Here is a 17,196-nt window from a genome sequence, read left to right on the forward strand (position 1 = left end):
ACACTGAAACGTTCACACATTTCAATCTGCTTATGATATATTATTCCCAGTTTGAAAATGTTCACTGACGAATACCATTTCTGAAATAACACGCATCTTATTTAGTACAATGTTCTACAATACTCTAATGACCTAGTTACAGTCTACAGATATTATATAAACCTACCAATAAATACCTAATATTAATTTTTATTACACAGAGTTTGTATTTTTAAATGTTGTATTTAAGGATTTATTAGTTTTATTTTTATACCTAACAAAAATTACATTTATTCACAAGTCAGGTATCAACTAGAACTCGACTACGAGTAAGACAGCGTTTGGATTGTTCGGACTGGCGTATAATTTATTATTATTATACATTGCGCCTTTGGTAGGCAGTAGTAAACGTATATGCTTCTACGTTACTTAGTTAACAGATTTTCCGCGACAATAAATATTTAATTCAAGTCTAAAAAGTAAATGTAAGACCAAAATAATATAAAAACAAACTTACGCATAAACATCGACTCTTCCAGTGAAACCTAGCTGTACTGCAGCACACGCTGTCGTTGAAGAAACAGCTATCTTCATCCGTCTACATCTCGCTCCATCTCCATCTCTCTCTACATCTCGCTAATTGAAACTTATCTAGTATACAATACTAGTATCTTTATGATCTGTAATATATAATGGTGTTCGATGAAAAAGATTGAAATAAGATAAAAATACATATTTTTTTGGTTTTGAATATGAAAGCTGTGAGATGATCGATATGAATTTTGTGAGAAATCTAGAGGTACTAGAAAACTGAGACGAGTGTGTTGAATGAAATAAATTAAAAAATTGAGTAACACAACAATCGCTTAAAAATTAATTTAATTCAAATAATGAGATGAACCTTTATTAGATCATTTAAATTTTCCAGAACAAGCCCCCAGTTGTTGGTCGCATGCCAATTTTAACCATATACTAGACCACAAGTTTATAGACATTCTATAAAGCATTCTGCTGCCGGTGGCCCTAGACACTAGGAAATTATATTTCTTTAGTAATTAAATTACGATACGAATTATAAGTTACGTAGGTAATTGTCCAATACTCGACTACCAGAATTTAAATTAAAGAATGTGATATACCTAGGTAACATATCGATCGATTCTAAAACAGAAACATAACCTAGGTACAAATAATATCACAATATCAGATAGTGAAATGTGAAAATTTGAAGAAAATTTCCTATAGGTATATCCCGTAAAACCCCCAAAATAAAATGTACGTTTGAGGTGTTCTCTTAAAACCCAAATATTTAATGCCCGTATCCCGTATGCATAGAAAATATATGTTTCACATTTAACGAAAACTAAAACTATCGTGACATTGAATTCAAATGTATAATATAGATAACGGTTTTTTTACTTGGTAACCATTTATTTATTACTTGGCTTATAAACAAATTCTAATTGATATAAAATAGTAATTATATAAAAATAGTTTTATTGATCCCAATATTTAAAAATAATGTTTCAAATAAGATAATAAAAAAAATTTAAGAAATACCTATTAATTAATATGTATTACCTAAATAACAAAATAACTAAATAAATTCGTGTTTTTTTTTAAACATTTTCACGTCCCCCCCCCTTACGAAATTGTGTCACTCCTCCTTAGAGTGGTGCGCCCCTTAGGTTAAGAGCCCTTGACATAGTGCATGTTAAAAAATCAGTCAAATCCCCCCCCACCCCTTGACAAAATCATTTGACTCATTTAGCTACTTTATGAATTAAGAACGATACATTGAACGTACAAAACCGTACCTACCTACATAATAGTTATCAACCTATTAACCCATCAATAATATTATATTTTTTATTGTGTACACTAATCGATTGGTATATACAAAATAACGTTAAATTATAAATAGGACGTGGATTTAAATGCATTAAAAATAAGAAAAATGCCTTAAAAATACGATTTAATGCACTTATATTACAAAGATTAATAAAATGGCCAGAAAAATTAAAAGTCCAATTTAAACGAATATAAAATAGAATTTAGATAAGTGTATAGGTAGTGTATTCGTTATATTTTGAGTTTCATTATAGCACATCAGTCGATCAGATGCTATTTAATATTTTAAAATAAAAAAATTCGACAGTAATTCCATATTGGCAAGTGTTGTTTTCTATATCTGAAGTTATAGTATCGAACATAATGGGTACGTAAAAAAATAGAAATATAAGAAAAAAAATTACCTTTATTTAATTGTATTTAATTTTTTTCTAATAAGTTTTTATAAAATTGACTTTATCCCATATAAATCGCACTGCTGAAAGAATAGTGACACAACTCAAAATTGTTGATTTTCGGGTTTTCATTGATTCTAATATAAAGTGCTCCGCTCTTTATTTTAGTTTATATGATTAAAATATGTTATTTCACTCGAACTGACTTAAAAACTGTAATACCTATGTCATTATTCTTGCCGAACGTTTTCCATTACTTTCGTGCAAGAATAGTGTCACAACTTAAAATCATTTTTATTTTTTGAGTTGTGACACTATTCCTGATTCATTTGACACAATATTATGTACAGTAAAACGACACATTGTATTATAGTTTTACAATTTTTATTCAACCTTTATAGTGTGGAAGCTAGTGGTTAGTGACTTGGATAATAATATAGTAGGTATAAGACGTATATGAATCCTTATCTTCAATTAGAGAATTTAATTTTAAAATTATATAAATAGCACAAATTAGATAATATACTATTATTATTACAATAATATTATGAGGGATAATAATATTATATAACATGCTAAATTCACATTACTCAATTTATATTATCATAGATTTTGTATTATCATTTATAAACATCTTGATCTGATAATCTATTTACTGTGGTCTATGTATACAATTTATAACCACTAATAATTATAGTGGTATAAAATTATAAACACATAATATTATCAGTAACAAATATCAGCAAATAAAAAGTCTAGTAGGTACCTATTGTATCATACATTTTCAGTTGTTCGATTAGGTATAATAACATTATATTTTTGATAATAATATGCTTGCTTGTCTTAATCTCTATGTTGTATTGTTGTATTATAATTTATTTGATCATTGATTGAAGTACATATTTTGTGTAATTTAATAAGTCTTTTAATATTAACTACATAATTCAACATGAAGAGTAGTAGAGCCAAACTTATGGTTACACTTGGACAAAGTAGCCAACAAGTAAGTTATATCTATGATATTATTTTAATCACTCACTAAATTAAATATACAAAAAGTAACACATTTTTATAATTATAATTGATCTGCAGGAGTATAATAGTATCAACGTCAAACAAATGCGATCAGAGAAATTAGCATCAAAAAATAAATTTATAATTACTATGAGCTTCCAAACACTGTAAGTACATTTTCTGATGTATACAATTAATTATTATTTATGTAATTATGTATTATAATAAACTATTATGAGCCCCTTATATTTTTTAAAAATTAAGTTAGATTCAATATTCAAATACTTCTTCTGTTTTTTGTACAATTTTAAATGTAATTTATTTAAAATAAATAACATATTAACATGTGTTTATGTACCTAAATGTAAATTATGTAATTATTTACGTGTATTATATAATATGTAGGTATACAGAGCCTAGATAATAATTTTACAATAGTTATATATAAAGGCTCTGTAGGTATATACTAAAACTTTAAGTCACTTGAGCAAAGAAAAAATTCTTAAAAATCTAAAAAGATAAACAACTACCATATACATTACTGTACCTACATGGTTGTCAGCAATGTTTTTTAAATTTTAGGAGACTGGTTATTATTTGAGAGGGACTTCTCCCAATAATACATTTTAAACTTAATAAATAATGGTTAATATTACATAATATGAGTAGGTATTAATAATAAAAATCTTACTACTTTTAGGTTGAAAAGGTAGAGGCATGGTTACAAGACCCCCAAAATGTTTATATGGGCGATTCATCACCTAAATCTTACCATACACTTACTCCATGCAAATTAGTGGGAAAAGATCAATCAGATCTATGGAACATTTCAGATGAAGGTAATACAATTTTTGGTCAAATTAATGATGGAGTTATAGAAAATCATATCATGGGAAGTCAAATTAATATTAATTCAATAACTTCAAATAATAATATTTTGATTGGGGAAATTGACAACTATGAATCCGGCAATGTATTTCAAAATGATATTCCTAATCAATGTTCTGAAGAATTTCAACATTTTGAAAATCATAATAATGATAACATTATTATATTCAACAATGCAACAAATAATGATGGAGTAACTTCGATAACTAACATTGCTGATCAAACACCTGAGTTTACTAATATTATTGAAAATAATATTCTACATCATAATTCTAATTCTGATCAAATTGAAAATGAAGTTGTACTTCTTAAAAGTAAAAAAAGGAAAAGTTTTGGTTCACTAAAAGAAGCATCAAAAAAAAAGAGAAATATGGGCCAGTCGTATCATACAGCTAATAAAAAAAAATTAATAAATGCTAAAGAAATACAATTAGCTTGTGGAAATATCTGTAGACTAAAATGCTCATTGTCTATAAGTGAAATAAGTAGACAACAACTATTCAATTCTTACTGGCAGTTAGGAAATGTAGATAGACAAAGAGATTTTTTATCTAAATGCATTGAACCTGGCAATGTACCTAAATATAGGTATCCTCATACAGTAACTAGAGACTTAAATTATTCATATAACTTTTGTATAAATAATATTAAACATAGAGTCTGTAAATTATTTTTCAAAAATACACTTGCTATTAGTGATAGACCAATTCGAACAGTTATTTCAAGACTAAACAACTATGGATTTATTAAGGAAGATAAATGTGGAAAACATAAAAACCATAAAAAAACTTGACTTTGCAATTAAACAAAGTGTTTAAGACCACATAAACTCTATACCTCGTATCGAAAGCCATTATTTAAGAGCACAAACAACTAGAGAGTATATTGAAGGTGGAAAATCTTTGGCTGACTTACATAGAGATTATTCATCTCTCAGGAAAGAAGAACAATATCCTCAAGAAAAAATAGCTAATTTAACCATGTACTCAAGAATTTTTAATACAGAGTTTAATATTTCTTTTTTTGTTCCCAAAAAAAAACCAATGTTCTCATTGTGAATCATACAAAAATGCGGATGACGTTGAAAAAGTACTTAAAGATGAAAATTATCAGCTACATTTGTCAGAAAAAAATCTAAGTAGAACAGAAAAAGAAAATGATAAACAGTTGGCTGGCTTTAAATGATATAAATAGAAGTAACATATTATTAGCATTCTATGACCTTCAGGCTGTACTTCCAACCCCTAGAGGTGAAGTATCTTTATTTTATTATAAATCTAAATTATCCACTTACAATTTTACTATATCTGATATTGCGAGAAAACAATCTTTTTGTTATGTTTGGAATGAAGGTGAAGCAAAAAAAGGAGTTAATGAAATTGGAACATCTATAATAAAATTCTTAAAATCTGAATGTAACAATGGAAAAACTGAAGTAATTTTTTACTCGGATAACTGTGCTGGGCAAAACAAAAATAAATTTATAACATCATTATACTTGTACGCCACTACAAATATGGATATTAATTTGATTACTCACAAGTTTTTAGTAGTTGGACATACTCAAAATGAAGGAGACACAGCACATTCTGTCATAGAGAAACAAATTAAAAAATCCTTAAAATCTGGGCCTATTTACTTGCCAACACAATATGTATCATTAATTCAAACTGCCAAAAAATCAGGAAACCCATTTAAGGTTAAAGAATTAGGGTATTCTGATTTTTATGATATAAAAAACATTACAGAATATAATAAGAAAAATTTTTCTATAAATTATGATGGAGAAAAAGTAATTTGGAATGATATCAAAGTGTTGAGAGTAGAAAAAGCACAACCAAATACAATTGTATACAAAACCAGTTATTCGGATACAGAATTCAAAAAAATTAATTTATACCATAGTGGAACTCGTGGCAGAAACCCATCACTTGCTAATTACACATTAAAACAAGCTTATACACAAAAAAACAAAATTTCAGTCAATAAGAAACGGGATCTGATGTCACTGTGTGACGATAACTACATACCAAACATATACCATGATTTTTATAATAGCTTACAGTCTTAACTTTATTTCTTAATAATCATTCTTTAACCAGAAAATTAAATTGTCTTATTGCAAGTTGCCTTCTTTATATTATAATAGGTATGTTATTATTTTTATTTGATTCTATTATGAGTTTATAAATGTTTATTTTATTTAATGATACTGTTTAAATAAAACAATATGTTAACTGTATTACTGTTGTTAATTTATTTTTTAATTACCTAACATAAATGCATGGTTAAGTTTTAAAAATGGCCTTATTGTAATTAATATAATTTATAATTTTAATTTACATGTTTTTTTTTTTTTTTTTTTTTTTTATTGAGTAACCCGCGGCAACATAGGCCATTGGGTGTGGGGAGGGTACTGTAGGTTTTATATTGGGTAGGTTTGGTAGGTTTTATATTGGGTAGGTTGGTACACGTGTGTGTTGTGTTTGGCAGAATTTCTAATGGGGCACCCGTAGGTTTCTGCCGTGCCCCGGGGTGGGGGGATGGCGGCACTTGTTCTCCGGACACCGTGACTTGCCCGAAGAAAAATGCCGCCCAGTGGCCGGGAGTCGAACCCGCGACTGCCAGCGCCGCAGTCGACGCGTTAGACCGCTCGGCCACCTCGTCCCCAATTTACATGTTTATGTACTACTCAAAAGAGACATATATGGAAAAAAATGATTATTTCAGTCATAGTGACACAAGTCAAAATGTTTTCAAACATTTGTTGATAACATCAATAATAATACATCCAAACTATCATCCACTAAGTATTATTAAAAACAATGTTGTTAACATTATTCTATAAAAACATCATAAAAAACTAATACAAATATGAATTGTTATGTCTTTTGTAAACCTTAAATAATTGATTACCAACGGTTGTGTTTTTTGAGTTGTGTCACTATTCTTTCAGCAGTGCGAAATGTTCTAATTTCATTTTTCAATTTGTTGATAATATATGAAACGAATTCTTTGCTTGGAAAGCAATGTTTTAGAAAATTCAGAAAATGCAGTTTATATTTAAATATTATAAATAATAATTTCTGATGCATTGATGCTGAAGAGTGAGGGGGTGGACAATCAGCCGAACCGAAATCTAACATCTTAAACACTTAATATAAACAATTTTTCACACACGCGTCATGGTATGAAAATAAAAAAAAAAATATTTATAATTCATATTTATACCGATTTTCTACCGAAAAAATAAATTACTTTAATCTCAATATTATTTATTAGTTAACGATATCTTTGCTCAGAATCGTTTTTCGTTTGTTCGTTTTGTATTTTAATAATTTATACGTGGATATATTATTATTACTAATAATTATAGTAGTTGTGTTTGTTTTATTTCATTAATTTATTTAGTACTATACCAATAAATTATATATTAATTAATAATTTTTAAAACATTGTGTTCAAAAAAATAAAAAAAAAATGTGATTTTAATTAGAGTCTTGTAATGTACCTACCTATATTTAAAAAATAAATAAATATAATAATAACTGTTGAACTTTTAGGGACATAATAGGTAACACATTCGTGTATATAGTATTACACTATTTATATAGGTATATTTATATACCTATACGAGTATATGAGTAGGTATATTATTCATAAGTGCGCACACGTCAGGATAGGCAGTTGACCATTCCGTGAATATACTTTTATGTGTACATGGTTATACATCCCTAATCCCTATGATATAGAATATAGATATTAGGTGAACAATAGTTACCTTTAACTTATAACGTTGTATTTGGAAAAAAAATTACCAGTTATTAATTAAAATTGTATCTTATGACTATTATCAGTTATAAGTCATAACATATATTTCTATAAATTAAACCAAAATATTTAAAGGGACTGGGAAAACGACGACGACGTTTATATCTCGCGTATTTTATAGATTTCTAGTCCGGAACTAAAATATGCGCCTACAACACTTGGATAGCACATTTTTCGTGACATTAAATATTTGTTTTAAGTCTTAAAAGTAAATTTAAGCCCCAAAAGAATATAAAAACAAACTTACTTTAATTATCGACTCCTTCGGCGGAATCCGTGACGTGTGTGAACTGCGACGCCCATGAGGAAACGCTCCAGAATACAGCCAGAACTTAGAATATTATGATTTATGAAAAATAAAATTATACGAAACGCAGTAAGTTTTTTGCTCATATCTTCTTTGCTCATTGAAATTTTAGAATTTTTAATCGACTGTGTCTTCTGCAATGACTTTGAGATTTGCCATAGATTAAATAAATAAATGATAGATATTATACTAGGTACGTCAATATGATGAATCCACGGATATAATATAATGCAACTTTTTATATCAAAGAGTTCTATGTTAAGGTCCAATTTGTTCATTGAAATTTGATATGACAATAAACCAAAATAGTTTATAATTTTGAATTGGAATTATAATAATATGATATAGGTATTATTTAAATTATTATTTTCGTTTATCAATTTAATTATTGATTAAGGTGGTGAATAGATATCAGAAGCACAAGAATATTTTTATAAGAGCATATTGTATTTTATGAATTATTAAATAAAAATGTGATTACTGGATTTTAGAGTTAACATAAAGCCATAAACGTATACAGTAAATTCATCAAATACTATATAATACCAACTATATTTTTACAATGGTGTGTGTTTTTTTTTTTTAACATTTTTAATTATTTTTTCTTGTGGTCTGTGTAAACGATAAGTATTTGTAATAAAGATTCAATTTTCATATATAATATTATATTATAGACACTCAGTTTGTAATCATATGTTTATTTTTAGTTTAATTTAATTGTAGGTATTTAGTAAATAATAATAGGTATACGAAATTGTGTTTACGAATAGCAATTTATTGTTTGTATTAATACCTACACCATAATAGGAAACTAAAATTTTGTAAATGATGTACAAATGTATTTTTGGTGTTTTAAGGCTGCTGATCAATTTATGAAAATCCTTGAATTAAATTATTAGGATTATTTGATATGAATAATTATTTTATTACATATAGGTTTATTACATATTGGTAAGTCGATCAGAAACTATATTTACACTGAATGTTAATAGTAAAAAGCTATTAAAAAATCTATTATTTGTATTTATTTGTTAATAATAATTAAGACTTAAATATTAGCAGTAATCTTGTTCCTTTCACAAAATGTTTTTTAATTATTTTTAATTTAATTTACATTTATCCCAAAGTGATCTCTGAATAATCATTCAATGATGAATTTAATAGTTACATTCTCGATTACATTAATTGGATTATAAATTAAAATAAACTACAGTTTCCAGCTTCTACTACAACATTATTTTATATTTTATTTTATGTTTTTAATTTTTTAAACGCAGTCTGCACCTTGTGTTAGTGATTTTACACGTAATATAATAAAATTGATACTAGTGATGAGTAGGTAAGTACCTTATTGTTTAATCAAATTATTTACACGATTATTAACTAAAAAAATATCTATGAAGTATAAATATCCGCATTTCCATTAACTATAAATTCATAATTGTATGAGCTATACATGTTACATATATTTTTCGAAAAAACTATTTAAAAAAACAAGAATAATTCCTATTTGATGTCACACGGGTTGATCTAGCAACTGACTGCTACGATAACTGTGCAATTTTTTTTAAGCATAATACGTTTTGAAGACGTTCAGAAAAGAGTTTGTTTTAAGACTGTCTGTCTTGATAACAACTAATTTAATTTAGAGTGTATTGTTATATTATATTATAATGAAATTAATAATTATAGTAAAATATATAATTGCAAGACATTTAATACCTATATCTATAGCCATCTAGGGTATAAACTACACTAAAAAAGGTGTAAGTATACTAATAAAATATATGAGGTGTATAATGTATTTATGTATATAAAAATATAAAATATAAAGATTAATAACATTATATTGTTTTAAATACTTCGCGCAAACCTAAGGTGATACCCGGCGTATAGTATAACATGCAAAAAGGTGCGTATTAAACTTGGCGTGGTGAAACGAAGACGGTCTCGCGTATTTTATACATTGCGCTATTGGGATTAAACTTATAAATGCTTCTACGTCACGTAGTTAACAGATTGTCCGTGGCAATAAATATTTAATTTAAGTCTAAAAAGTAAATGTAATATAGTAGGTAATAATATGAAAACAAACTTACTCGTAAACATCTAGTCTTCCGGTGAAACGTAGCTATAGAGTGCCGCCATCGCCGAAGAAACAGCTATCTTCATCCATCTTTATCTAATCATCTCACTCCGATGAGCTGAAACTTGAAAGTATCGAAATATTTTATGAAAATAACCTATCAAACGAAATTTGTGAGTTTGTGTTACAACTTATCCGGTTTAACGAACTGTCCGTTTATATTTGTGGCCTATTATTTTTTTGTTCACTGAAATCAAAATATACAATATATTATATTTATAATACAATAGTATTTGCTGAAATTATTAGAATTGTTAACCGTCGCCGACGAATTTCGACAATTGACGATTGCCATAGATATTATAAAATATATTGTTTATTATGATAAATCCATAGAACTTATATATTATAGAATTATCTAGTACTATCAGTATTATCAGTACCTATACGGTATATTGATAAATCGTATGTTCTTTTACAGAAATCTTTGTCATCTGCAATGCACTTATTCTGGTTTTCTATTTAAATTATAGTTCGCAAGCCAAATTTGACTATACAAACTGGTCCAGGCGCGGACTGGTTGGGATGCTGGGATACAGCATCCCTTGCCCTAAAATATATTTGCCTAATATTATTTATTATATATTTAAAGACTCTAGACACCCAATGAACAACAGATTGTTACCAACTTACGATTACTAGTAATCTATAATATTGTACAACTTTGATTGAAAGTTTTTTGTAACTTGGTACTTATTTACGTGTTTAACGTATATTCAATATTTTTTCAAAACAAAATAAAATATATTAATATTTTATAAATAATCTACATGTATTAAATTCGCCCCAACAATTTATGTTATTTGCCCTTTAAATTGTGTACTATCCCGTGCCCTATTTTACCAGTCCGCGCCTGAACGAAATAGACTGAAATAGTGAAATAATATAAAATTAAAAACAAAATAAATTAACTTAACTTACTTCTTAAAATGAAAACTTAACTCGTTAATTTCACGTTAATTAAGAAAGAAATGTAGTAAGTTAACAGTTAAGTTAATGAAAAGACAAAAGTAACTAGTTAAGTTAAAAAGTTATAATAAAATTAACTTTTTAACTTTACTTTAACTTTTTAACTCGCTAATGTCCAGCCTTGGTACTGAGAGGTGTTTATGATATAAACCAAATTTTTTTTTAGTGGGAGGTTGGATAAATGTTTCAATCCCCCCACAAATATGACCAAATTACGCCACTGCAGCCACTATTTAGTAAAAGTTAAAAGTAAATTATATACCTTTTTAAAAACTTGGTGAATTATAATTTATAACACATCTAATTTTATATTTGTTAAGAACAACTTGAAACAAGTCTTGAACAATTTAATAATAAATGAAAAATAATTCAAGAGTAAAAATAATTTATAATACTAATGGGCAATAAATGACCAAATTAATGAGGTGTGGGTCGAAGCTCCAACGGGTTACTTTTTAGAAAAACTTTTAATGGGGTGACCGGCCACCCAGATTTTGCCTAGTTGCGCCACTGGCACCAATATTTCACGTTTCTAGTTTTCACCAAAATAATTTTTATTTTATTAAGGGACGCCATACCCGCATGCGTAATCTCCGTCTTAAAACGTATTACAAAGCAAATAGTAGTAATAGTACATTCTGAATAATTAATTTAACTCTGTTATAACTTATATTCAATTGACTGGATTATAGGAGGCAAAGACTACAGCGGGGTCAGTCATGCCTGGAATATGTCTGTTTATATATTATAAACTTATCTAGTTAGAACAATGTCGTAGAGTATGGTTTGGTCCCCAAAAACTAAATGTGACATAACTCAAATTGAACGTGTTCAGCATCCTTTTTTGTAAAATTAATGGTTTACCGATCTATGGACATTAATCACGAACCCCATGATTATCAACCCGTCTTAATGGTACTTACATTATCTACGCTGAGCAAAAGGAGAGATATGAATGATATTCCATTTTTAAATGGTTTGGTTTCTGGCGTGATTGGTTCATCTTGGCCCTTGCTTGTTGTTCAGAATAGGTTTTCGCATTCCAATCCGTTCACTAGACCTTTACTATCTAGCTCCAGAAACAAGAAATTATTTAGAAGATTACCCTTTAAAGAGAGCCATATCTTTTGTTAACAGTCAATTAAGTTATGATGACTCTCTTTTTTTAGTTTTTTTTGTTTTAATTGTATTTACCTATTTATTTATTTAGTCATTTTTTCGTATTTTCATTATTAGTATCAAATATAGCGATAAGCGATTAAAGCTTATTATGTAAAATTATATATTTTAATTTATAAGATATTCACTGTTGTTATTTTATATATATATCTATAAATATGTACTGTATACATTCATTAATACTACCTATATTGTTTGGCGTGTATAAGTAAAAATAAAACAAATTTTAGAGTAAATTTACTTATTACCAAATTTAGAAATAATAATATATTATCCAGTCAATGACGTAGGTTTTTTTATATTTTAACTTCAAAGCAACTTATGAACATTTTAAAATAGTAAATTGTTCGTACATTTTAAAATGCTCATAACTCGCTTTAAAATTAAAATTAAAAAAAAAACTTTATAAAGTAAGACTGAGAAACGCATGCGGTTATGGTGTTCTCTATACACGGCGCGGACTGGTAAAATAGGGCACGGGATGCTACACAATTTAAAGGGCAAATAACATAAATTGTTGGGGCGAATTTAATACATGTAGATTATTTATAAAATATTAATATATTTTATTTTGTTTTGAAAAAATATTGAATATACGTTAAACACGTAAATAAGTACCAAGTTACAAAAAACTTTCAATCAAAGTTGTACAATATTATAGATTACTAGTAATCGTAAGTTGGTAACAATCTGTTGTTCATTAGGTGTCTAGAGTCTTTAAATATATAATAAATAATATTAGGCAAATATATTTTAGGGCAAGAAATGCTGTATCCCAGCATCCCAGCCAGTCCGCGCCTGGACCAGTTTGTATAGTCAAATTTGGCATGCGAACTATAATTTAAATAGAAAACCAGAATAAGTGCATTGCAGATGACAAAGATTTCTGTAAAAGAACATACGATTTATCAATATACCGTATAGGTACTGATAATACTGATAGTACTAGATAATACTATAATATATAAGTTCTATGGATTTATCATAATAAACAATATATTTTATAATATCTATGGCAATCGTCAATTGTCGAAATTCGTCGGCGACGGTTAACGATTCTAATAATTTCAGCAAATACTATTATATTATAAATATAATATATTGTATATTTTGATTTCAGTGAACAAAAAAACAATAAGCCACTAATATAAACAGACAGTTCGTCAAACCGTACATATTATAATGTAAGTTTTAATAAAAACTCGCAAATTTCATTATGATCAGGTTATTTTCATAAAGTATTTCGATACTTTCAAGTTTCAGTTCATCGGAGTGAGATGATTAGATGGAGATGGATGAAGATGGCTGTTTCTTCGGCGATGGCGGCACTCTAGCTACGTTTCACCGGAAGAGTAGATGTTTACGAGTAAGTTTGTTTTCATATTATTACCTACTATTTTACATTTACTTTTTAGACTTAAATTAGGCGTAAAATAGGAATTATTCTTGTTTTTTTAAATAATTTTTTCGAAAAATATATGTAACATGTATAGCTCATACAATTATGAATTTATAGTTAATAGAAATGCGGATGTTTATACTTCATAGATTTTTTTTATTGAAATCGTGTAAATAATTTGATTAAACAATCAGGTACCTACTCATCACTAGTATCAATTTTATTATATTACGTGTAAAATCACCGACACAAGGTGCAGACTGAATTTAAAAAATTAAAAACATAAAACAATGTTGTAGTAGAAGCTGGAAACTGTAGTTTTTATAACCCATATATTATATAATGTAACTATTAAATTGAATCATTGAATTGTTATTCAGAGATAACTTTGAGATAAATGCCAAACGTATAAATGTAAATTAAATTAAAAATAATTATAAAACATTTTGTGAAAGGAACAAGATTACTGCTAATATTTAAGTCTTAATTATTATTAACAAATAAATACAAATAATAGATATTTTAATAGCTTTTTACTATTAACATTCAGTGTAAGTATAGTTTCTGATCGACTTACTTATATGTAATAAAAAAATTATTCATATCAAATAATCCTAACAATTTAATGCAAGGATTCTCATAAATTGATCTTACAGCAGCCTTAAAACACCAAAAATACATTTGTACATCATTTATAAAATTTTAGTTCCCTATTATGGTGTAGGTACTAATACAAACAATAAATTGCTATTCGAAAAAACAATTTCGTATACCTATTATTATTTACTAAATACCTACAACTAAACTAAACTAAAAATAAACATATGATTATATATACTGAGTGCCTATAAAATAATATTATATATGAAAATTAAATCTTTATTACGAATACTTATCGTTTACACAGACCACCAAGAAAAAATAATTAAAAATATTAAAAAATAAAGAACACATCATTGTAAAATTAATACAGTCATCGATCCGCTCAGAATCTAGAATTATGGACTCGGAGTTTTAGAAATCTAGTTGGTATTATAGTATTTGATGAATTTACTGTACCTCTAAAATCCAGTAATCACATTTTTATTTAATAATTCATAAAATACAATATGCTCTTAAAAAAATATTATTGTGCTTCTGATATCTATTCACCACCTTAATCAATAATTAAATTGATAAACGAAAATAATAATTTAAATAATACCCATATCATATTATTATAATCAAAATTATAAACTATTTTGGTTTATTGTCATATCAAATTTCAATGAACAAATTGTTCCTTAACACGGAACTCTTTTATACAAAAAGTTGCATTATATTATATCCGTGGATTCATCATATTGATGTACCTAGTATAATATCTATCATTTATTTATTTATCTATGGCAAATCTCAGAGTCGTTGCAGAAGACACATTCGACTAAAAATTCTAAAATTTCAATAAGCAAAGAAGATATTCTAAGTTCTGGCTGTATTCTGGAGCGTTTCCTCATGGGCGTCGGAATTCACACACGTCACGGATTCCGCCGAAGGAGTCGATAATTAAAGTAAGTTTGTTTTTATATTCTTTTGGGGCTTAAATTTACTTTTAAGACTTAAAACAAATATTTAATGTCACGAAAAATGTGCTATCCAAGTGTTGTAGGCGCATATTTTAGTTCCGGACTAGAAATGTATAAAATACGCGAGATATAAACGTCATCGTCGTTTTTCCAGTCCCTGTTTGTAGAATAATTATAATTAATAGGTGCATACCTTTATAGGGTACTCAATATATATAAATATATATATATGTTTTGGTTTAATTTATAGAAATATATGTTATAACTTATAACTGATAATAGTCATAAGATACAATTTTAATTAATAACTGGTATTTTTTTTTCCAAATACAACGTTATAAGTTATAGGTAGCTATTAATTTAGTGTCACATACTTAACTTCTATTGTTCACCTAATATCTATATTCTATATCATAGGGATTAGGGCCGTATAACCATGCACACATAAAAGTAATATTCACGGAATGGTCAACTGCTTAACCTGACGTGTGCGCACTTATGAATAACATACCTACTCATATACTCGTATAATAGGTATATAAATATACCTATATAAATAGTGTAATACTACATACACGAATGTGTTACCTATTATGTCCCTAAAAGTTCAATAGTTATTATTATATTTATTTATTTTTTACATATAGGTAGGTACATTACAAGACTAATTAAAATCACATTTATTTTTATTTTTTCGAACACAATGTTTCAAAAATTATTAATTAATATATAATTTATTGGTATAGTATTAAATTAATTAATGAAATAAAACAAACACACCTACTATAATTATTAGTAATAATAATATATCTATGTATAAATTATTAAAATACAAAACGGACAAACGAAAAACGATCCTGAGCAAAGACATCGTTAACTAATAAATAATATTGAGATTAAAGTCATTTATTTTACTATTAGACATTAGCACCTACAATAGTAGGTTAAAGTCACTTTTGCCCAAATAATAACATTTGAAAGTGTCATCGTGTCTATAAATTATAATAATATACTCTAAAAGTTTCATAAATCCGCGAATACTTACTATTTTTAAATTACAACAAAATAACTAAAATCGTTATTTTTGGTTTTAATATGTAATTTCGTCCAAATTTTAACTTATAATATCTGTAAAAAGTAACTGTGTTTATAATAGATTATTTAGATTTTTCGGTTACAATATGAACCAGGAGCGGACTGGGCCGGCGGGATACTGGGAACTTTCCCGGTTGGCCGCTACTCAAAAATGATTTGTTATTGCTATATATTTATAATTATTATTAATATAGAAGATCGGTATAAATCGGTAGAAAATCGGTATAAATATTAATTATAAATATTTTTTATTTTCATACCATGACGCGTGTGTGAAAAATTGTTTATATTAAGTGTTTATGATATTAGATTTCGGTTCGGCTGATTGTGCGCCTCTCTCACTCTTCAGCATCAATGCATCAGAAATTATTATTTATAATTAGGCCACGGATTTAAATATAAACTGCATTTTCTGAATTTTCTAAACATTGCTTTCTAAGCAAAGAATTCGTTTCATAATATATTATCAACGAATTGAAAAAATGAAATAAGAACATTTATATGGGTTGAAGTCAATATTATAAAAACTTATTAAAAAAAAATTAAATACAATTAAATAAAGGTAATTTTTTTTAATT

General features: G+C 27.1%; 1 protein-coding gene across 1 annotated transcript; it reads left to right on the forward strand.

The window, feature by feature from the left end:
• The first annotated feature begins 3,048 nt into the window (after positions 1-3,048).
• LOC132952880 (GATA zinc finger domain-containing protein 4-like) lies at positions 3,049-5,100 on the forward strand. The gene is made up of 3 exons (XM_061025366.1): positions 3,049-3,228; positions 3,318-3,406; positions 3,940-5,100. Exon 3 carries the CDS (start codon positions 3,985-3,987, stop codon positions 4,918-4,920), a length of 936 nt encoding a protein of 311 aa, XP_060881349.1. The 5' UTR covers positions 3,049-3,228; positions 3,318-3,406; positions 3,940-3,984; the 3' UTR covers positions 4,921-5,100.
• Positions 5,101-17,196: the final 12,096 nt, after the last annotated feature.

This window comes from Metopolophium dirhodum, chromosome 9, assembly GCF_019925205.1.
Source record: "Metopolophium dirhodum isolate CAU chromosome 9, ASM1992520v1, whole genome shotgun sequence".
In the NCBI taxonomy this organism is placed as follows: domain Eukaryota; kingdom Metazoa; phylum Arthropoda; class Insecta; order Hemiptera; family Aphididae; genus Metopolophium; species Metopolophium dirhodum.